At 35.3% G+C, this 25,244-nt stretch overlaps 1 protein-coding gene across 5 annotated transcripts in view; it reads right to left on the reverse strand.

Moving 5' to 3' along the window:
* SLC25A21 (solute carrier family 25 member 21) overlaps nucleotides 1-25,244 on the reverse strand; it is a 253,590-nt gene that overhangs the window by 179,186 nt on the left and 49,160 nt on the right. For 2 of the 5 annotated variants that reach the window (XM_017829450.1, XM_017829444.1), the window contains exon 1: nucleotides 21,901-21,940. The exons of the other annotated variants lie outside the window; for them this stretch is intronic. In XM_017829450.1, coding sequence (XP_017684939.1) covers nucleotides 21,901-21,925 — 25 coding nt within the window. In that variant the 5' untranslated portion in view covers nucleotides 21,926-21,940. Of the gene's footprint in view, nucleotides 1-21,900; nucleotides 21,941-25,244 lie in introns of those variants that run through there. 5 annotated transcript variants of the gene reach the window in all.

The following is a 25,244-nucleotide window of genomic DNA, read 5'->3' on the forward strand; positions in this document are numbered from 1 at the left end:
ATAAACTTTTAATTTAAAAAGTTTAATTCAACTGTAGAGATTTCTTAGATGTACAAAACAAATCTGACTCTATTTCCAAAGACAAAGCTTTGAAAAATATAAAGGATCTGAAAACTGTACAGAGTAAGCTTTTAAAAAAGTTTTAGTACATACAAGCAATACCAATCCAGAAAGAAAATGCAAATAAAAGGACATTACATCTCTGTATTCTATTATGATTACAATTACATTATTGCTAAATAATTAGTAAAACAATTAAGAATTCTATTTTCATGACACATGTTAATACTAATTTTGACAGTTAATACTAATAGCAGTAGGAGAACAAAGTACAAATCTTAGTATTTAACCTAAAAAATTTCTTCATGCTGCTGAGGATAGATGCAATGGAAATAAATGGAAGGTTTATTAAAAATAGCTACTGCTTATTAATTTTTCCCGAGGCCAATAAAATTTAAATGCAGAAATGTTAAGAGCGGAAAGGACTAGGAGAATTAAAATCCTTAAAATCTTTATATCATTGCAAAGTCAATAAGACCAATGGGGATTAAGAACATTACAAAAGTCCCATCTGTACATATTAAATAAAAAAATGGATAAAACATATGTAAAATGTGAACTTTTTTATATTAAAAAGAACAGTGTTTCAACTATTATTTCTCTGTCTGATTAGCAAACCTCTTGCTATGAGAATAGTGAAGGCTGGAAAGAATGATCTGTACCACTGATTCTCAAGAAAAAGATGATATCAGGATCCTGATGGTAGGTGGTCTCTGAAGAAAATATGTTGATTTCACATAACACAGATTCAATTTAAAGTGTATGTAGAAATAGACAATGAACATCCAGAGCACAAACCACACAAAATTACCTTTGTACACAGATACGTAACAGTGCAAATTCCTCCAAATTAAAGGTTAAACTGCTCCCAGAGGAAAAGCAGTCTAGCCAGCCCCACAGCAATGTAATCACGTTACAGACCCCGGAGGAAGTTAGAAGCCATCAGGACAATCGCCTTTGGACTCCACTATGGAGCTAGACACTGCTGCCAGTAGCTGATTTTCCACAAGTGAGAATTTGTTTTTAAAAACAGCTCTAATCCATTTTGCAGCAAGCACCACAGCCTAAATGCTCACATGAAGCAGGAAATGGTCAAAGTGTAACTGCCTTATTCATGTGGAACCATTTCCCATGTTCTCACTAATAAAAATTCAGCCACCGTAGTTTTACCTTTTGTCGTTTCATAGAGTATATGTTGGCCCTCAACTGTATAACTTTTGAGACTACAGGATCTGGAAATTTATTTCTGATTGTTATTTCTTTCTCATCTTTTTTTTCCTTTTTTTTTTTTTAGCTCGCTTTGGAATTTTCCATTAAACTGTCCTTAAATAAAGAGAGAAATTAGTTGGATCCACCTCTCATGTTTCACAGAATTACAGAATATGCTGAGTCAGAAGGGACCCACACGGATCATTGATTCCTGCACAGGACCATCCCCAAGAGTCACACCATGTGCCTTAGAGTATCATTTGGATGCTTTTTGAACTGTCAGGCTTCGTGCTGTGACCACTTCCCTGGGGAGCCTGTTCCAGTGCCCAACTACCCTCTGAGTGAAGAACCTTTTTTGAATATCCAACCTAAACCTCTCCTGACCCAACTTCAGGCCATTCCCTAAGGTCCTGTCACTGCTCAGAAAAGAGATCAGTATCTGCCACCCCTCTTTCCCTTTGTTTGTTTGCCTTCTTGCATTCCCGGCAACACCCCACTCCAAGCAGCATGGGTAAAGGATGCACCTCTACTGGCACAACTATTCTCTGGGACACAGCAGTAGAGGACTCATTTAGCACCCTGGAAGGTGGGGATAAATCTCTTCAGGCTGGAGAGAATTCAAACCACATCTGCTTTTTGTGCTTGTCAATAACCATTACACACAACAGCTGCATCCTGCTCTCAGGAGAGACATTTGCAGTTTGGATCCCAACTGGATGAAGTACTGGATGAAATACTGTGCAACTCTAAAACATGCATCTGAACTGAAAAGAGGACCAGAAATCCCCCTCAAAAATGGTGCTGTTTTGTACTAACTCTCCCTTTATATACACTTAATTTTCTCCATTGACTGCTCCAGTTGCTTAACTCGCACAAACTCTGTGCCTCTTTTGATACTTGAAAACCTAAGTTTCAGCTACACTCATTCTTAAATCGAAGGCAACAGCTAGGTATTCTGGACATCCTCCTGTTAGGCTAAGGATGAGATACTCTTTTTCTGTCACCTCCTAATTTATGCTGCAGACACCCAGGGCTGCCAATTCCTGCTTCCAGTCAATAGTGCAAGAGAACACTGTGAGCCTAATGGCATGATTTGCTAGCAGCTGAGCCTCTAAGTAAGCAGGAGAGAAACAGTATTTTTTGGTAACAGTGCCATAGAAAATAACCACATGCAGCACATGCCTACTTTATGCCGAGTCTATTCCTGAATCTCAGGGTATTCCTGAGGTAAATGTGTGCCGTAGTTCAACTTCTGGCAGTCAAATAATTAAAGAGAACTTCCAGTCTAGCCCTGACAAGCTCCTTCCAAAGATCTAGAAACTCACTTCAAAAGAAACTGCCACAGAGCATTTTGTCTAGGGGCTTTTCATTCAGCTTGGCATAGCAGTCATCTTTTCTGTCCAATTGTTTCTCAGCTAAAAAGCACATCCTTTTCTCAACTGCCAGGTTATTCATTTAGTTAAGAGACATGCAGCCAATATGTCACACTTTCCAACTTGCTTACAACTCAGTCTCATAACACCTTCTTCTCTCACATGAAGAATCATTCCCGAGGTTCAGTATAAAGTCATATTTTCTTTAGATCTAGTCTCAGCAAAAAATATTTGTCTGCTAATGCAATAATTGCCAAAGCATATTAAAAAGGATGAGTGAGAAAGTAAACATACATATGAAGTAACTGATGGTGTGAAGAAGACTAATAATTAATTCCTTTTTCAGTCACTAAATACAACATATCCTCTCATATAACTTCATATAAGTCTACTAAAAATGTTACTTATGATGGCCTTTCACAAAGGCGTTAAGGATGGAACCAATGATGCCAGATTTTGAGAACTCTCAGTTCCAATTAATTTTAATGAGAACTGAAAGTATTCTGAATGTCCATCCCAGTTGCTAGTTAACTAGCACACAGGAATTTCTGAATCCTAGTAAAATTATGCAAAAAGATACACACAGCACCAAATTGAAGCAGATAGGTTCAGCCTATTTTCAATTCACTGTTAAAAATGTCCACTTTCACTGTCTCTCTGCAGGTCTGATCCTTTTCTACCTGTTTTCCCTCTCCGTTTTATTCTACTGCAGTGACCAAGGCAAAAAACAGCTGCCCAATTCCCATAAGCTCATGCTAAAAAACTGAAATGTTTTCCCATGCCATTCAAGATCCACATAATTTCAGATGCCCAACTCTCTCTGCACAATACCGTGGATTGTGATCTAAGCTTTGAGAATGTGCTGGTACTAAACAGTTGTATGGTTTTGGAGGATAAGAGAGGAATATTTCCTATTGAGCCAATTTTTGTGAGATGTAATCATTTTCCCACTCTCCCAGCAGGATTACAGAGACAGGCAGATTTGGATTCAGAACAATATGAATTAAAAATCTTATATTAAAAGTAAAATAAGAGAATGCATAGTTTCTCACAAGCTGCAGTTAATACTTAGCAAATATAGGCTAAATACACTCCTTCCCAGAGGTAAATGAGGTTTTCACCTACATTTCTTTGGAAAAGGGGAATACTGAAGCTTTCGAACTGTTTCTTTCCTCTCCTACAGCTGGAAATAGTGATAGGAACTGTAAACTGAGTTTGGAGGACAGACTGAGGGCATCTGCCTCAAATTATGTTGGGAGCAACTGTGACACAGTATGCTTGTACTTAAATAGATGAATTTCTGTGCACTGCCAAGATTATGATTTCTAGTCTGTCTCAGTCTCTACCTCTATTTCTTTTGGCTCTAAGCAAGGCAGAACCAGAGACGCCATACGACTTTCCTAGAGAAATAAAAAGGGCACAGACACAGAATCCAGTTATCTCAATTCACCTAGTTAACATGCATCAGCTGAACCATGGTAGCTGCCTTTGTACCCAGTCTTAGTTCTAGGAAGACATGCTTGTTTGATCTGCAGGCCAAACTACTGACAGAAGGCTAAACTGTAAAGCAGTAATAAAATGTGCTTAATGTTGAGCTTTTGGAGTCTAAGCTAGAATTAAAATTCAGGATCGCTTAAAACCTCATTCTGCACGTTGGTTTTAAGAAGAGCGTGGAGCAACACCAAGGAATATACTGCACTTATATTTGCTTCTCCCAAGAGTCTGATATGGTATTTTAAGAACTGAATGAGTACACAGTAAAGGGCTCCAAAATTACTTTATAGTAAACAGAAGTCAACTTACTGTTTTGGTCTATCTTGCATGGGTTTATTCCTGTGTTTAGCTTTAAAAGAATGAGAAGGCTTACCAGGGCTAATGGGGCTACTTAAGTGCATGAGACTCTCCAAAATAACTAGCCTATTTTCCTTCCACTGAGAAAGCCTTAAAACTATGTTTCTTATCACATTAGGTGGCATTTATCTTTTCTACCACCATAGGCAAAAAGTCAGGCATCTAGTCTAAGGAAACAATTTCCCATTCAACCAGGACAGACAAAAGATTCATGGGAGAACATTTGTCCACATTTTAGATACCAATCTTAGGACAGTTTTGGACAAGATGTCTCTCACTGTGCACTTTAATACAGGAAGCTTAGTTAACTAGCTTAGACTAGACACTGAATTTATGCATGGATAAAATTAAGGAGACCTCTAGAAACTCAAACCATGTGTAAAAACTTCAAAATGTAAAACTGGTCACTGAATGTAAGGTTATATTAACCTCATCAAGAGAACCAGATAAAGAGCAATAGAATTAAAGAAAACAGAACCACCAAAAACATTCATTGTTGATGATTTCGTTTTATTTTCTATTTTCTAAAACTGAGGGCATTTGAAGTCAGTACTTCATTAGCAAGAATCATGTGTATATATATATATATACAAAGCTACCACATGTATATTCTTTTTTTAATATATATTTTTAATTCTTGTGATAACTACAAATTAATATAGGTCTGCTGCTCTAGGAACATTCAGACCCAAAGAAGTCTGACTAAAGCAAATTAATTTTACATACAAAATTTCTCAGGACTCTGCTCTCACTGTAAGAAACTTGGAAGGCAAGGAGAAAAAATGGCTATTTTTCATCTAATTTTTTTTCTCATTCATCAAAACTGAATTGTTATTTCTTTACTAACAATCCAAATACTACAGATTAACTAGAAATATGACCTCCAAAAAAAAAATCTAGAAAATATGAGAACTCTATTTTAATCTTATGTTTTTGAGGTAAACATTAATTTGAGAAACTTTTTAGGAATAGAAGCATATTGAAGAACTGGTATACAACAGAAAGAAAACTGACTTTTATGCAGAACATTTTCTAAATCAGAATTTTTTCTTTCAGATTTGGCAGAAAAATTTTTTAGAGTAATGAAAATATTTAATTTTTCTATTTAACTTTTTCCAATGTCCAATTTTTTTACCAGATCTCAAGGAAAGAAGTAAGAGAGAAATGGGTATCTCCACACAAAATATTATACTGAAACCAAAAGGGCAGTGGTGAGGACAGGTTTCAAAAGGTCTATTTGTACCCTTCTTCTCTCTTCTCAGCTCTGTTAAAAGATTTCCTAGCAAATTCCAATGACAGCATAGCAGTTGGGTCTTTCTCTAGAAGACATACATACCATTCCATTTATTACTATCCTATATGTATAGGAAGGTACATAAGAAAATCAGATATTTATTTGCTCATAATGCTTTAAGAACATTTAGATGATAAAACAGACCAAAACACATAGCACCGTACCCAAAACTCACTGCTTCAAGGTACAGCAGAAGTATCATTAAAGAGGTATTACCAGAATTTTAACTGTTAATCCTTCCAGAAAGATTTCAATGAAGATAAGTTTTCACGTCCTCAAATAATGTGACTCTCATGCTCATAAGTTAAGAGCATCAGACAATGATCTAGTTTCACAGCCCAGTCAGGTCTTGTCTCACTCCTGACTGTAATTCTCCACACTATCAAGTATTTACATTTCGAAAGAAACCTAGGTAATAACTTCTTTCTCAGAGTTATCACCTCAGTCCTTATAAATGAGTGGGAACACACTTTCAGAAATTAAAGACTCCTGTGCCGCTTTACAAGAAAGGGGGATAAAAAGAAAACAGAAGAATATCATATTTTGAAAAAGTTAGTATTAACTAACTTTTGAAGTCAAAATTGAAGTGCACTCTCAACAAATCCCCAAAATTGCAAAAACTAAGAGAAACAAAATCAATTCACTTATCCTGATAAAGACACTACTACTCAAGCTGCCAAACTTTTACTGCTTTCCAGTACGGAGAACATCCAAAAAATGAGAACTGCAGGAGCTTAAGTGCTTCCTTGCCTACCCCCACACTCAAGGGACCTCAGCACAGAAGACAAAATGAACTGCCTTTTCTCAATAATTTGTATAATTCTGCTGTGTTTGTGGTCGAATATTTACTACAAACTAAGTATCTTCTTGCTAGGGAGCAGGTGGATGTAGATTTACACGTTGCTGGCTGCAGGGTGGCTCAGCATTTGTCTGTTCTATCTTTTTTTCATACTGTAGCTTTATTCCTTTTCTCTGGATACCCTGATACTACAGTAGTATCATTTAAAATTAACATGAAAACAGCACCTTAAGTATTTTATTTCATTATGCTTAAGTATAGGTGAACTACTGTTACACAGTTAAAATTAAAACCGTACTGTGCATGCAAACTTCAGTGCAGACTTGAGCCTGCTGTGATGTGATATATATGAAGGAGCTGTAAACCTCTGCCTGTCTTTTGTTGACACCCAATTGGAAATTGATCTCCCATCATTTTTCTTTAAAGCTTGGGTATAACTCCAGAATCCTGGCCAAAATTTCCTTTCTCAATAAAATAGGATCTAAACACGCCTAAAGATGTGCGAGAGCTACAGCTGAACTTATGGCAGGTGCCACATTTGCCTACTCACTGCACTACCAGTAAAAAAAAAATGCTATTTTGTAAAAGACTCCTCAGTACTGAAAAATAGTATATAAAATAATTTTTAATATGCATGTATATATAAAATGGATTTTGAACCTATGCACTTTTGTTTTGGTGGGTCCCTCAACGTATAAGCAGTAAAAGTTATAGGGATGTTTTATATTCCCAGTTCTTCATAGAAATGGATTGGGAAAGCTGTTTCCAATACTTTGCCAGTCTATGTCTTAATAGGGAAAAATAACTGCTGATTATTATGAAACAATGAGCCACATTTCAAGTAATTCAGCCAATCAGTAGAAAGGATTTGAGGCCTTCTGGTTTATATTTGTGTGCAAACAGCTGTATTTAATTTTTTAGCCTCTTTGTTTTCCAAAGTTTTTAACTTTTTGTCAGATAAAATCCCTGTTGTCATGGTGGCCAACACACTACCAAGGTTAGGGTGGAGGAAGGGGGAGAGTTATAGGGGAGTGAAAAGCCTCAGGTTGAAGTCTGTTAAAAAAAAAAAAAATAACACCTCCAAAACCAAAATGAATGTGTAGAATAAGAACAGTTCATCTGTGGGTAAAATACTGACTCCAGAATATATTACTTGGAATTGTAAATACTAGTTATTGTAGTAATCTCAAATCACATAGAATAACTCACTTCTAAAAAGTAGTATAAAAAATATCATTCAAAGTTGACATCATAAAATTCCTAACTTCCTAATTTTCTAAGAATTTATAACTTCCTTGGGAAACTGTTTGGATTTGTTTTAATAAAACAGTTGGGGAAGAATCAACACTGGAAGAAGTCCAGCTGCAGTACATGCACTTCTTAAAAATTAAAAATAATAAAATAATTTCATGACTTTGTAGCAGTTTATTGCCTCTTTTGAGATTTACTTTAAAATTTAATAAGTTTGTTGCACTATAAAAGTCTGAGTAGAATTTCAGTAGGGTCAAAAAGTCTAAATCTAGCTGGCACTGCAAATTAAAATGAGCTTAGTATTCTCAGTTCAGACCTCCTGGGATAGAAGTTAATGTCAAAGAACTACTGTATACAATCTATAAGTGCTCCATACTCCACGTACTCCATGCATGGGGCTTGCAAGCTGGCTTGATCAAGCCTATATTTTAGCACTATGGGAAGATTCGATTAGGAAAAATCCAAGAAATAATTGTAAGACTCAGCAGACAGCCTAAAAGAAGAATACATCAAGTTAGGCAGTGGCCAGAAATCTAAGCAGAGAAGGGCTTCACAGGACACAATTCATTTAGTGTAGGAATGCATCTGTGCTTTCAATCTCTTTTCAGAAAACAGACACTTCTGAGACCGTGGAGAACATCCAAAAGAAAAGCCCAGCATTTAAATTCAGTTGGCTAAATTCAAAGTCTTGCTCAGAACTCCCCGGCCTCTAGACACAGCCTTATCATGACAAATACAGAAAGCAGTTAAAGCAACCTTTTAAATCTTCTCTCTCTGATATGGCCCAAGCTGACACACAAATTCCATGGGATGTTTTGCTTCAAACTAATCAGAAATGCAAAACGTACTTCTTAAAAATTGTTTATGTACTATGTAAAATTGATTTTTTTCCCCTTTAATACTAAAATGTGGTCCATCTGTTGAGAAAACAAAATATTCTAAATATATACAAAGAGTAGAACTGCTTCCTTCCACTTGCTGTATCCTGTAGTAGATGCATTTTCATCAGTACGTTTGTCTTGCAGACAAAATGAATATCAGATGGTGGTTCTGAAAAAGGGCAGACCTTACATGAGGTGATTAGCTTCAAAAAACAGATTTTTATTCTTGATAAATTATTACCAAATACAGTCATCTGTTGATTGAGGATATAGAACAGATTGGTCATACCATAACCCACAGGTTAAATGAAAAACGGAAATAATAAGTTTATATAACATGGTCTTGCATTAAGTTCCTGACTAGTGTAAATCTAAGGCAAATAATTAGATTTACAATTTAAAGATAAACGTTTATTAAGTCAGACATTTCTTGAGGTCATCAATGTCTTATTGGCTATTTTATCTACACCGTGTATATATATATTTTTATATATATATATATATATACAGACTTTTACACATGTATATAAATATATCATTTCAACTTTAAACTAATAATTCATGTACTTTGTACAACTCCTGTCAACTGGAAATGACATTGGCATTTTATTCAATTAAAATTGATAATCTATGATATTTGTAGATTATTTGTGAAGAAAATTAAGAAAACTGCTGGTCTACATAAATAAATTCTAATTGAGTACTACAGAGAAAATGAAAGTATTTCTTTTTGTTTTGACTTCATAAAAGCAACTCATAACAACACTTGCCTATAAGATCTTATTGAAATGGTGGCATAATAAATATGTGTGCTTCGGGAAGAAAAATTACCTTCTTTTACCTTAAATCAATTATAGCTGCACTGTGTTTAACATGAAGATGAAAAAAAAAAGTGACTACAAGTTTCCTCAACATTCACTCACACTTCAGTAAGAATGGTGACATTTTATCATATTTTCACTGTATTCTGACAGGTAGTTATCCAGAAAACATTCCCTGCAGAAAACTTTTCATTAAAATTATAAAGTTACAGCCCCACATATAAGCATTCCAAGAAGTGACAAGCTTACAAAATGAATTCACAGAAATTTCCCATTCATAAAGACAGTTTTGTGACAAGATTTTAAAATCAAAGCTACTTGCTGACTAGAAGTATTTATCTTCTTACAGGAATCATGAATTCTTCCAGCAGCCATAAAGCTTATTCTGTTCTTCTGTTAAAGCTTCTAAAAATAGTAAGGCAAATCAATAAAAAGCTATTGTTTTCCTTCAGTTTTGGTTATTGTGCAAAATTTTCACATAAAATTTTCACCCTCACTTATGCTCCAAATCTCAGTAGCAAGTTCACTCTTCCAATATTCAACATGAATACACTTCTACCATATTAAAGTGGAGGGAAAAGTAGAGAATTCTGCATTCTGAAGCAGACAGAACTATTTAAAGTGAAAGAAACAAACACACCACTAATTTCACTTTAATATCATCCTGAGTTTTTTAAAGGTTTCATAAACAGGTAAGTGGTTTTGGAGATAGCTACTGAATAAGGGCAATTGCATTTCACACTTCCCATACTTGAAAGTACCACAGTATGTAAAGTTCCACAGATATGCAAATTACAACTTTGGGTTTGTTTTGTTCTTTTTTTTTTTTCCCAATAGCCTGTAATTCTGTAGTGGGTATGAGGATTTTCCAAAATATGGCTATATTTCTTTAATAACATAATTGTTATTTTTAATTAGTTAAAGAAACTCTTACTTACTGTTTAGAAAAGAGTTCTATTGTGTTGGGTGTTTTTTCTAATTTGTGCTGTTCAAATTATGATAACGTTAACTTGTTCTATTTTATTCAATGGTTTTGCTTTTTCTCTGTAGACTTTTTCCAGATGGGAATTAATGGAGACCCCTAAGAACTTTATCGTGGTTTTTGGCCAGTGGAATCTAAATATCTCTTGCACTGCCTTTTGAATATCTTTTGTTCATTCCAAGTGCTATTACTTTGGATTTGATATAATTGAATCTTAAGCCCAAGACTCCTCTGAATACCATTATTTGCTTCATAAGGCATGAGGCACACTGAAGTAAAGGGATCAGCAATCATCATTAGAACATCATTCATATGAAGTTTAATTCTTCTCCCTCCCTATGAGCCATCTGTATTTATTCCCTTGCTGTAGCCTGCTGCACTCCTGATTTTTTCCATGGGACAGGCATGGGCACAAAACAAATTGAGTGCGGGCATTCCTATCAAATGAATAGGAGATTGACTGGTTCACAGTTTCTTTGGTGAAGTCTACTTTTATGTTTTCTGCTGTAAGTAACATGCAGGAGAGAACCTAGCTATGATTATTATTGTATTTGCCATCTTTATATTTGAAACATTAACAGTAAAATTATACAATTAAATTTATATCAGTCAGAAAAGGTGGAATGAACAGAAAAATAAAGAAAAAGCAGGACTGAAAAAACAGGAAAATTTGAACTACACAAAATGTCTCTCTCTCTCTGTAGGCATGCTACAAGATCCCACATCTTACCTACTGGATATCGGACCTGTGCAATAGGCGACTGATTTGTACCAAAATTACTAAGAATTGTACCAAAAGTACTAAGAATGTATTACTATGTAAAGCATGCAGAAATTTTTTTCTCGAAAGTGGCAAACTTACTTCATTTTGCTGAATTCCAGTTAAACCAACATTCTGTGGTGCAGCCTATCATTTACCATAAAATACGTGACATGGGGAAACTTTCATCAGTTCCCTTACTCTTTCTTCAAAGACTGCAGTGCAACATCAAATGATTTTCAAAATACTTTTGAAAGACTCTTCTTATCATCATGAAGAGATTTTAACAAAGTGCTATCACCCTCTATACATCTACAGCTTCACAAGAAATGCGCACATATTCATAACAGCCAATAAACCAAACTTCTCCAATATTAATGACTGACAATTCATATCAGTCAAGTAGAAGTCCAGGGAGTATTTCTCAGCATTTAGTGTTCAGAAGAACAGTTTCTTCAGTGAAACAGAGTCATCATCAGCTCAATTCCTTTTCATGGGATCTGGAAATTAGTACATGGACTAATTTTGTAATTTTCCTTTATATTCACTAACTATTTAACAATGTACTCAGGAATTTCCATATTTAAATGGGCATCATTAAACAGTTTAAATAAGGATATGCTGGTTTTTTCTATTCTTCATCTCCACTCTCCCTCAAAAGCCTCCTGAGTTTAGTTCTGAGTATGGCCTTATCTTAGCCTGTAATTTTCACAAAATGTAAGTATCATTACTACAGAGACAAACTTACCCATGCTGAACTTCAAAAATAAATCATTTGAACACAACATTACGTAGCTCCTGAGGATCATAAAGTAGCTCTAGCATGGAGTTGTCACTAAGAAACAAAGACAAATTACATTTCCACTAACCAAACAACTTGCTATCAGTGGGCTCAGCTGTGACAACAGAAATGTTTGTCTTCTTCTTTTCTACTCTAGGTCTGAGAGCCAAAAGAATGCTCAGCCACCACTGTGGATGCTCCCACAGAGACGCTCACTCTACAACTTTTCTACTTCGAATTTTTTGTTCTGTTTTTATTTTTTACACTCCAAACAGCATATGTGTGATCCATCATCTTAAGTAAGGTGAGCAACTGGAGAAATCTGCACCTGCCTCACATCTCATAAAGTGAGATTCTGCAGTATGCTGGCTAAAGTTGTATAGGTTTTTCTGCCAGGGATGAAAGCATGAAAGAATATCACTTCTCTATAATTGAAAAAGTACTAAATAATGTGTAACTCTTTCTTACTGCAGGTAATGTCAGTGAAACTTTCAACAACTTTTTATTCTCTATCATCAGTGGAGTGTGTTCACATCTCTCTGAAAATGAGATTTCTGTGAGTCTTCTAGCATCTAACCAAATGGTTTGTGACTTTTCATGAAAAAAATATTACCAAAAGCACAGTCCATTTTCCTGAAAATTTCCTGTTTAGCCCTTCTGTGTTCCAAAGTGTACTGGCTTTTTTCCTTCCTGGATCTAGGCAAAGATAGAAACTCCTGGCTAAGTAAAAGCAGGACAAGATTTGTTTGTTTGTTTGTCTGTTTTGGGGGTAGTTTGCACTATGGAAGAACACATCTGGGAAACTAAGAGAGAGCCCTCAGATTCTGGCTCAGGCAACTGCAGAGTGATGAACTGCAGGAAGAAAGAATGGAAAGGGACTTCAGAGCACAAGAGAAAAAAAACCCACCGAGTTTAGGTTTCCTCTTGGCATGCAGAAGTTAGCTGAAGAAAGTGAAATAGTCTAGGGCTTCAGGAGAGCCTAAGAATAACTGCTTCTTTAAAAAAGAAGATCACACTGTCTTTTCACCTAAGGTACTTTGAAAGATGTCAAGAATTAGAGTTAGGGGCTTGGATCAAAATCATAGCTATTTTCTGCAGTTTGTCATGTAACTGGAAAAATAAAGCTACCCAAAAAATCTCCCACCTTTGCCTGATATACAGCTGCAAAAAAGCAGTAGAAAGAAAGAAGTATGAGTCCCTATATAACATCACCCCTTCTGTATGTGCACAAAGAATTCCATAAAGTCAGAGAAAGGCAGCTGCTCTCTTCACTAACCAGCTCAAGACTTTTTCTATTGCAAGCTATTTTACATTCAGAGGGATGATGGATTTTCAGAGTGGATGGATCAACAGCCTGTTTCCTTTCATTCTAGTGAAAAGGCCGTTTTTATCTAGGTTGAATGCACAAATAAAGATAAGAGCCATTTTCAGTAGCTTATCTTTATTCTTCTTTTGCTTGAATATCAACTAACCTCCATTGATTAAACTTATGATGCAGCTACCTTGATAACTTTGAGCTCCCAAACTAATATTTACACGTGATATGGAGGAAATGAGAATAAAATTCTACTTTCTAAGAGCAGGATAACATGTAATTTATTAATGCAAAGTGTTCTGAAGACAAAAAAGGCCATGTAGAAAACTATAGTATTATTTTCTACGTCACAACTGATAAGCATTCACCACAGAAAGTGCAACTTTTGTAGTTCCCATTTTCCAGAGGTGTTGACTTTTCCAAAGCAAGACAGTAAGGGACAAAATACAAAATTACTGAGTGTGCTTGACGAGTAACATGAGTAATGAGGTATGGCACCATCTTTTCTAAATGGAAAAACATAAAGAGAAAGGGCAGAAAATGCTATTAGATGTAAAAAAAAAATCATCATTTTAATACAAAGGCAAGTATTAAACTACTTCCAAAGATGTAAGATGCATTTAACAATTTCCTTTTCCCATGCCTGTTTTTTAGACTACCATGAAAGAAAACAGACTGCAATAACAGAACGAATGCTGCAAATAAGTATATCAGAAATTTATTCATTTTACCAGTTGCTTCCCTTTCAAGCACACATTCAATCATTTTTCAAAATTTGCTAAAATGTTCATCGAGTGTAACAGAAAAAAAAGCCAGAGAGCCAGCAATATTAGAATAACTATAAGAAAACTTCTGCAAAACAAAGAAAACTCCCAATATTTTATGCCTGGATTCTCTTTCTAGTAAGCCATTAAGATAGCTTTTGACAATTACCATATTATTAATACTGCTTTTGTCATGGTAGTCCTGTAAAATCCAAAGGCAGTGCTTGGAAAGAGACATGGTTAAGATCAATTGAGTTCACTGCTAGCAGATGGGGGCTAGCTAAGTTTCAAACTTCACAGCAACAAAATCTGGGAAACACGTGAAACTTCAGGATGAGATTGCAGTGGTGTGCTGACCTTGTTAAATACCAGCAATAAAAACAGTGACAATTTGTGTATCAAAAAACTTGTGTGCCAAATATTCACAATTATGTGATCCACCATGTTAGCCAACAAACCACCACAGTGCAGGACAGTAACCTACCTTACAGAATACCTTTTTTCCTCTGTTGCCACAGAACAGAAAGGTCATCTGGAAATATGTCTAGGGCTGAATTCTACCTGCATCCTTTAGTATTTGAAACCACTTGTCATGAAAGCTGGGATCAATGCAAAACACAACAGTAGCTCCCCCACATGTTGAGTGGCCATGACATTTCAACCATGCAATTTTACAGCAGGCAGCAAGCAAGATTGGGAATTCAGGGTTAAAATCTCCAGTGAAATTTTGTCTTATAAAGTAATGAATGTTGACCAAGAGAGTAAATCAAATGTATCTCCTAACAAACTGAAAACAGCTGTTTGGCTGCATGTGTATCTGATTTAAATTTGGTAATTATTGCTCTACTGTGGCTCAAGGTTATTCTGTATTAGTGAAATAGGATATCATATGAAAATCATCCAACTTCTTAATTTACTGTAGCATCAAAAATTCCACTGTATAAAAATAAGCCGGAAACGTAACCTCCTAAAATCTTACCTATAAACCTTCTAAATGCCCATTTATTCATTATTCTTACACACAATTACACAAAATTTGATTACAACAAACTGGAATATCTAATGCAAAACAAATGATATGTCACCTTTAGTCACTCCAACTATGTTTTCACATAAATACACTGAAAAACAACTTTATAAATTTGGAGTCAGTGACACAGCATTTTGGCTTAATAGCCCATTCCCTGGATTATTATGTTCTGTGTTAGCATGAAGAAAAATTGCTCACATTCTTACAAGAAGAAACTTTGTTTTAAGGTCTCCTCATACCAATAGCAGCACAAGACACAAAGCTACTAAATTTAATTTTTCAAAGTTGAAAAACTTCTTTAAGAAAGCATGGTAGGCATCTGACTAATGTAAACTGAAGTCACTCAATTCAGACATTATTCTCTATTAAATCCAAACTACACTGTGGTTTTATTAGGTTTTTTTATCTAGATTATTAGATACCTTTATTGCCTAAAAAGCATGAATCAACTATCTATGTTAATAATGTACTTACTACAGTTTTATTGATCTGCTTGTTGGACATCAAAGAGTGTACAAGTCCATGGAAGCATAAAAGTGCTGCTCCAGACAATTAAAATATCTAAAAAATGAAGAAAAACCCAGTGTGTTCTGTGAACACCTTACTAGTATTTCTCAAAATGCAGCAACAACAACAACAAAATTGGCATTCTCTCACACAAAATGCAACTTTTCAGTCAGTATCAATTAAAGTACATCACTAGACAGAATCGTTAATTCTAAAAAAAAAAGTCTAACACAAAAATATTTTATTAAATAATAACACAATCCTTGAAAATTATTACAAATCACAGTGTTTATTCTTTCTGAATCTTTCTTTCAAGATGACTGGAAGCCTTAAATCAAATGATTCAGGCAATTTAAGGTCAGCTCCAACTAAACACTGAACTTAGTTCAGTATATTATTAGAGAAATAATTTCATTTGGAGAGGGAATTATCAAAGATGGATTGCAAACAGGCATTTCAAGAGTAACTTTACTTCACCCCGCACGGTATCTTCTTTTTGGTTTCCCATTTTCTCAGTTGAGATATATGCGAATTAAACCTTTGCCAAAACAAAATATGCATATATACACTCTAAAAGTGTGTCAATTACTGAGCATATGCCACAGAAATAGCCTTTTGAAAATACCATAGTGCTAATTATTTTTTTGATGTCAACAAAGACTGGACAGACTCAAGCAAGAATAGTAGTAAAGGGAATGTTCACTCTTTTTAAAAAAGAGTGGGCTCTATGCAAATCTTTCTGCATATATAACACAAAACAGGCAGACCTCAGTCTGAAGTCCCTTCTGCATATTCTTTGTCAGGAGCAATTTCCATACTAACATTGTTTAAATAATCATACAATAGGAGCCAATAAAGGCACTTTGACTGTGAGAAGGATCAAGACTCACACCCAGTCAAAGACCCCCCAGCAGCATTGCAGAAGAAAGCAGTTGGAAAAAAAGTGAACTCAACATTGTTTTGAATGAAGGGTCCCATAACTAAAGCAGCTAACTTGAAAGAAAAAGAAATAGAATGACACAATAATTCTAATTTATCTGCTGATCTCAAGATGCTTTGTACTTAAAGACACATAAGAGATAACTTCATGCACTAACTACCAACCTAAGTACAGTGAGCCCCAGCCTTGCCCCTTACAGAAGGATAGGAAGCAAATTCCACAAGAACGAGGTCTACTGACTTATGCAGCTTAAGAGGTTTTCCCCACACACTTTCAGGAACCTCTTAGAACAATTTTTCTAGCTGCTTCTCAGTCTGAATGCAGCCCAAACCCATCCAACTTTAGCAGTTTTGCTTTACTGGAAAATACAGGGTAGGCCAAAAAAAATCTTTGGGCATCTACAGGTCACTCTTCAGCACCAGCATCTGATGTAAACTTTCATATCACCTACCATTTTCTGTATCATCTTATGCATAAACACTCTGGATTCTTTAATGACACCAACTGTGGTCATAACTAAAGACAATTATCAATTACGTATTAAATGGCTGTTTCCCTCTGGCATGTCATTTCATAGAAGTTCCATTAAAATGAGGATGCAGATGGAAGAGGATCAATATAGGTCACCTTGTCGTTAAGGAGACTGAGTTAAGCTTAGTCTGAATAGAAGTGACACAAGTCTTTCACTGGCATTTAAATTCAATGAAGTTGATTTAATTTCACATATTGACTGTTGATTTCCATGAAAAATATGAAATAACTAGCAGACGAAACAAGCTTCTGAAACAAGACTTCGGACAACTTGATGCACATATTTCCAAGAAGCTCTGTTCAGGAAATGCCTAACCCTGAAGGCAAATCTTTAAGTTCAGTGTTCTATAAGCTCCTCACAGTGCTTCTTTGCCCATCAATATCTGCCTTTCACAGCTAAATTGATTGGTGTTTAAAACTTGTCAGGTTTCAAAACTTAAGTAGAGCAACACATAAACCATATGAGGGGCACAATTCAATATGTAAACTTATAACACACTTCATGCACGCATAGACAAGGACCTTGTGAAAACTTATCTGTGGGCACTCATTAAAAGCCACTAACAAAGTAAGTATTGGTAGTGCTTAGTCTCAGTCTTTTTTTTTTCTTTTTCCTTTTTTTTGTGGGAAACCTTAGAAATGTAGTTCAAATCTTAGGATTCAAATCTTTTCTCAGTCCAGAATTGGCTCAACATCTTCTACCTGACAGAAGCAGGTACAGGCCAGCTTCAGTCTGAGGTTGCTTTTCAGCAGTAGTGCTGAACTGTATCATTGTGCAGAAAGAGCAAAATACACAGCATCAGAAATAGGCTACAAAAGATAAAGCATGCCTTTATTGCCTAAAATTTCAGACTTACCTAAAAGCACAGTGTGTTATGTTCTGGTATGGAGCGTGTCAATCCAGGGTGTTTCACTTACCTGAGAAGCAATCTAGCCAACTTTGGATCTGGTCTCCACACCAAAATATAGAAATGTCTTTAGCATGATCATTCTATACTACTTAAAACAAAATTTCACTGTGTTAATTCAGTATCTTCCAAGGGAATACATAGTCTTGAATATTCACTGAGACAGTTCTATAAGGGAGCAATAAGAGAATTATCTCTTCTGATATATGACAAAATCAACCATTTCTCAGTGATGGCTATCACAGGGCAGAGGATCCAATGCAGGGTGCTCATTTACAGACAATGGCTAGATCCTTCATCTTTTAACTCTGGCTCACATGGTGGATGTAACAAGAACATTCCTTTTGCAATTTTACATTTCAACTCTGGTTTTGAAAAAAAAAAATGAACTTATCCCCAAAACATTAAAAAAAATGCTTTTACTATTGTTTCTCCTCAAAAAATGTAATAAAGTAAAATGTTAGTTCTTTAAAACACATTTTACATAGTTTTCCTCAAGAAAACTATTTTCTATTTCCCTGTTTCATGCAGGAGTCATGAATTAGTTCCATAGAATACTTCTCTTTCCTCTGTCTTTAAAATATTCAAATACTGAACAGAGAAAATAAATCGGAGATGCAGGAACAGTTATTTTAATCCCTGACAATATTCAGTTGACATTTTGTTTTGTTCTGTTTGCATGGTGTTTTTCATTTCAAGATCAATGATGTTTTCCTCTTAATTAAATTATGCTTTCACATACTGACACACAAACTTAAAGATGAGCTCATCCACCACGAAAATGCTCCCAGAGTAAGGATGCAATTAGTCTTACAATGAGTACTTTGAAATTTCAAATGACAAATTCTTAAACAGTGACTGCAAGATCAGGCAATATGTGACCTCTATCGGTTAATATTTTGTACGCATTGCAAAACAACTTCCTTCTTGCACTATACTAGAGACAACCATAATAAAAAATGGGGACAATCTACAACAATGAACAGAATCAAGTATTTGATTCCTCTGCCATTTTGTCGCTACAAAGTTCTTCCCTCTTCATGACACATCTGGAACTGTGTACAGCACTACAATGTTTCCAAAGCTTATTTTTGTAATAGGATCCAGAGTAGAGGTGAGTTCTTTAGAACTTCTCACCAGGCAAGAGTCAGAAAGACCTGATCTGAATTTCTCTGACATCTACAGAATACAAGTCAAAGGAGGGTAAAAATCTTGGGCTAATTTACTAAAAATGTGAACACTGCTGTCAGTATCTCAGTATGTGGCTATCCGCAGCGACAATATTTAAGTGTCCTTACAAATACTGCAAGTCACTGCCCAGCTGTAGAGCAGCTGATTCCAACTAAGGCCAGGAAAGGTCAAGGGTGATATGAATCCTCAAAGTACTGCCAGCATGTTGTATTTATCTTTGATGGTCAAAGACAGCAAATGCCAAAAAAAGACAACAAACACTTTCCTCAACCTTGGATTTCTTAAATTATTTAATGTCTTTGTTTCCTATGAGTAGTAGTTCAAAATATGACAATTGTGTCTGCAGACTTGTCACTGGATGCCACTGTGCATGAAACAGAGAGAGCAGAAGCCATTAACCAGGCAGTTGTCAGTAGCCTACCTTGACAAGGACATGGAGTTATCCACAAAGAGATTTGCTGACCTTGCAGTCTCAATGGTTTCTTAAATAACATTCTGCTGATAGATACATGACTTCTAATTTAAGAAGCCAAAGGGATGGGATTTAGCCAATTTCCATTCTTCTGCATGCTAAATAAATCGTTCTGTTCTAAAGTTGTCTACCAAGATAATGGTAGAGCAGATATGACCAAAGAAAGGAACAATCACGGTGATTCAGCTGTGGAGTGAGCTAGTCAAGTGGACTAGAATGCACCACAGTTCACAGTATTACGTAAGACAGAAGAAGTTCTTTATGAAAATTTCTGTATTGATTACAATTTTATTCTCAGTATTCTCCAAGCAGAGAAAAGTAAACACATACACTCTATGAAAGCACAGTATACACTCTACTACAGGAACCTAATGGTACAAATAAGAGTCAGACACGCCCATAAAACTTGTTACCATTACGACACTATTAGAGTAAGTACCTCTCACTATACTTGGAATTCTCTGCTAGCCTCAGTGACTTCATAAGCTTCTGATAGTCTTGCCATTTGAAAGCTAACCGTCTTTTGATATACTATTTGGAATATAAACATGGTAAATGGGCATAGAAGTAAACAACCTGATATATAATGAAAATATATAGAGCTCAGGGAAGAAAATAGGTGTACTGATAAGCTACAAAAGCAAGAACTTCAGCCAGTTCTGCTGGGGTAGATTACTCACATACCTGTGCCACAAGATGAGGCTAGTCTCATCCACTTAGGCTCTTCACTTCATTGCTTTTTCTCTATAACCTTTTTGCCCTCTACCCATGTCCCTCCAGTTGAAACTTTCAGTTTCGTTTTCTTTTTCAAGTACTCATTGAAGTATTTTTGTAAAGGTCAGCAAAGCTATTTTCTGTTCTGAGAATAACTTTAGAAGCAAGAGAGGAAAAAAACACCAAAAAATTATATTTCTTGTTTTATATGATGGTTCTAACCACTCGCCAGCAACCACTTTCTTGCTGTCATCTCAGGAATTCTGCAGTCTTTGCTGGACAAGAAGCTTTACCAGTGGACAGGTGAGTTCTCATCCCACCTAGCCCACTGCCTCATGGTTAGAGGATAGGTCGTGGTTACTTTGGGTCTGAACCCTCTCAAACTGATCTCCAAAAGACATCAGGCACACAAGTAGTCCTTATGACTTAAGCTGCACTACTCACACCAGCTTCTCACCAATAGCAAAAATTTCCACTGTTCAGCTGCAAAAATAATGCAAGCCTGGATTGTCACAAGCAGGACATAAACGAGTTGCCACCAGTACTTCTCAGACATAGATTCAGCTGAATCTCTGGTAATGATTTTATGCTTTGCATCTTGAATAATGAATCCCATTTGTGTGTTCCTGCATTTACTAGTGGGGCTAGATATCTACATTTATTATGGATATAGGCTGTTGGATTTAATTGCAATGAAACCCTTAAGACTAGCTTATATATAAAACTTTTCACATCTCAGAAATGCTCTTATGGGAAAATTCTTGAATTTAAAGCTCAGAAAAGCAAAATATTCTTAATGCCAGGTAAGCATAGTTAGTACAGATGATGTGATACACCTTAGCATTCTATGATGTTCTTTACCCTCAAAAATAGTAAATTCAGATAAATTTTTTTATACTGGTAGATGAATACATAAAATACATACACATGTGAAAACAATGGTATGCACACATACAGACAATTCAGGAATGTTCACACTACTTTGTTTTGGACTCAGTTCTATTCAAAGACACACATATAATAAAGGACTTAAAAAACCAAAAAAATCAATATTTTTCACAATATAATTTTTTTTACATGGTCACTGAACTTCTACTTCAATAGAGGCATTCACACCATTGTAGGCTGTAATGACACTGAACAGTGCTTATTCAAATATTCTCACTGAAATCAGGTAGGGGCAGAATGACAAACAATTATGTCTAAACGAGAGCTACTCACATAAATGGTCCCTGGAAACTCAACTGGACTAAGCAAGTCAACAATTTTGACAGCCTGAATCTTTATAAACAAGTACCAATACACTAACTTTAATTTAACAACAGCTCTGTTCTTACTATGCCTTTACCTAATGTAAGCTTGATGTGTTAAGTGTTTTGTCTTAAATCAACATCACAAGACTATATATAGCTGAAGACAGCTGTGAATCCTAACATATCAAAAAAAAAAGGAATGTTCTATTTTACCTCTCAGGCAAAGAGAGCTCATCATTGTGACTTTTTCTAGTAATTTTTTCCTCTTCCATTATTTCATTTTATTACTGTAAGTAATTGCCTGCAAAAGAAATTAGAAAATATTTTCCACATAATAATACTTGAATACCTGAATGTAATCCAAGGTACTCTTAGTAGATATGAATTGTAACAGATTTCTGTCTTCTAAATAATGTTCTAAAACATCTTGCTCTTTATATTTTAACATCTAGATTTGAGGTCCAGTTACAAGTGTTTACCATAGAAATCTCGGTCAAGCTGGTGTTTGACCTTTGACAGGAAGCTGCCCTCACTCTGGCTAGTCCCAACAAACTAGGCCCAAGACAATAAGCTGCTTTATAGCTATTAGGTAGGTCAGTGTGTTTCTCCAGGAAGACCTCAAGCTGAAAAGCCAACACACTTGACAACCACAGCCAAGGTACCAAGGGCCCAAGCACTAGACATTAGAAAACAAATGGAAAAGCACACATGGCTACATCTGGAATCCTAATGGGCCACCAATGGTTCCCAGCTAAAGGAAGAATTACCAATGTTATTTTATCATCCCTTGTGCTAACTTAGCTGTTTATGTACAGCAATAAATGATTTTTTAAAAACATATTTGGGTCATTATGTCATATACCACCAGCAAGTACGATTGTTTTATTGTGCTTGGAGTCAAAATACACTGCTATACCCAGATGTGAGGGAAGTTCAAAACCTCTAGTTCTTCTGTATTCATTCCTGTTGGACAAATGGATTAAGTTTTTAAAAGGGAAACTGAGAATTTTTATGGCCTGTACTCCCATCTCACTAGTAAAATTCGCACTGATATTTTCCTATAGAAGTTTGCCTTGCCAATGATAACATTAAATATTAACTTAGTAAGCAAACCAAAATTTCAACCAACAGGAAATGCCAGACATTTTATTGTCAAAACATCCCCATTCTCTTCTTCCAGAGCCACAAGATGTTATATAAAAGAAATCATTTTGATATGTTTTTGTTTGGTTTTTTTACCTGAACAGCTATTTAAATTCAAGGTAAAGTAATCATCGTACAGTGGAATGAAATTAAAATACATAAATATTTATTAACAGGCCCAACAAAGGAGGACTCTGCAGCTATTGCCCTGAATTTATATGTGCAAACCCAAGCTTTTCCAAAATCTACAATCAGAATATTGCGTTACCATGTAATGAAACATGGGATTTGTGTAAAGACTCTTGCACGGTATTTCTAATCCTAGCACTATGGCATTTAAACATTGAGATCAAAGCAGAAAAAAAAAGTTAGATCCACCAGCATTTGCCGCTTGAGAAAGATATTAACAACTTAGTAAATAAACAGCAAAAAGTATATTATTTTTACAAGACATTATAATAATTTAAACAAAGGGTTCAACATTTGTTGGCACTACTATTCTAAAACTGCATCCGAAGAGTTTAAATCAACAAAATATTTCACAACTTTTCATTCCAAAAGACATTGAAAGAATTTGAAAATAAGTGCAATTTAGCAGGTGACAAATGAATCCAGTTTCAGTAAATGTAATTCTAATAGAATAAACATTCCTTTAATGGAGACTGGATCAATTTGTAATCAAAACAAATAAACAATTCAAAGAAATAAGGTTTTATCTTCCTCTTCCATTCTCGTTCCCTTTTTTCATATTTGCTGCTGGTCCTGTTGCACTTTTGCTTTATTTTTTTTCCACTTTTTTGGTGGGTCTGGGCTGAGGAGTTGGGGGAAACAGTAGCTCTCAGCTAAGAAGACCATTTCTCACAGAAGAAACAGAAAACTTAATAGAAATGCACTGAGAAACTACAACTAACTCCACAATAGAACAGAATTTTTCATGATCTAAATTTTTTAGTGTAATTTAACATTAGGGTGCAGCTGAACAGAGCTGTAGTTTTTTAAAATTCTCTAGCTTCCTAGGAAGATTGCTAAGGAAGCGCACACACTTATCACACAGGTTAAGCTACAGTGAGTCAAGGGCACACTCAGTTGTGAACATTGCTGGGAAGCAAATGATCCAAAATAGGCAGACACTGTGATAAACACATACACGTCCCAGACACGCAGTGCTTATGATGATGATGCGCTGAGTAACATTCTCAAACACATTATAGTGAATCAAGATGAATGAACTGGTCAACAACCTATAGATGACTTCCATTAAATTAACTAGGAGAATATAGCTTAGAAGATTTTAGGGGTTCTTCTATCAAATAACTGAAATTACTTCAAAACATAATAACTAAAAAAGCAGCAATTAAGAAATCTATTCACAGCAAAGTCAACATTAAAAGTAGCTTCTTTTCAAAACAGCTTTGATCACATTGTTTTTCTTTCAATATTAAACTACTGGTAACCTTTATTTGCCATGGAAACACAGACGTGAATTTGATAGCCTATCATTCCATTTCTAAAGCTGACAGCAGAGTGCTGAATGTGAAATTTCCTTGCTTCTGCTGGTTAAAAGCACAATTAAGCAAACAGCTAAGTGTTTTCCCTGATTTCCAGAAACAGCAGAAATACATTAAACCCAAAGGAAAAAAACACATCCCAGCAACTGATCTCTAGACCTTAGAAAGTTGCTTCAGAAGGGTCCGTTTTGTTTCCAAAAGCTACAATAAATAGGGAAAGAAAACACTTAAAAATTCCGTTCTTGCACTGCTATAAAATGCTACATCTCTATATGATGTAGTGGGCTATATTTCTAATGTTTAACTTCTAGTTGATAATATATATATATGTATATATGTCTATAGGTACACATATATGCATAAATACATATTTTATATATATATAGATATGCTAACGTCCATACAGAACAATTTAAAATTATTCAGAATACCTTTTCCTTGCTGCCTTTCCAGATGTTTTTTTTTACTTAATGACAGAAACAGAACAAGGATGGGAGAACAGTTTCAGAGAAACACAGAACACACTGACAAACACTGAAAAGATAAATAAATGTTTTCCTACTCACTGAATGAAATAAGATACTTGACATATGCCAATTACTCCCTCATGTTACCATTACGAAAATTTGATCCTTGACAAAAATAGATTTAAATTATATTTAAATCCCCTGAGGTCTTTTATCAACAGAAGGGAAAGCAAAGGAAAACAAAAAAATGTCCTCTTTCTGTGCTTCCTCTACATATGAGTTCATATTATTATTAGTTCATATTATTTTCTTCTCCCTTTTCTTCACTCTCTACCTCCATATTCCCCTAGTCTTCTTTCTAAGGGAAGAGAAATTAAATTATTTATTAATCTCAGTGTTTGCCATGTTCACCTGTGCAAGACTATCGATCTTAAGCACA

This window comes from Lepidothrix coronata, unplaced genomic scaffold (assembly GCF_001604755.1).
Source record: "Lepidothrix coronata isolate B3197 unplaced genomic scaffold, Lepidothrix_coronata-1.0 Scaffold164, whole genome shotgun sequence".
NCBI classification, from domain to species: domain Eukaryota; kingdom Metazoa; phylum Chordata; class Aves; order Passeriformes; family Pipridae; genus Lepidothrix; species Lepidothrix coronata.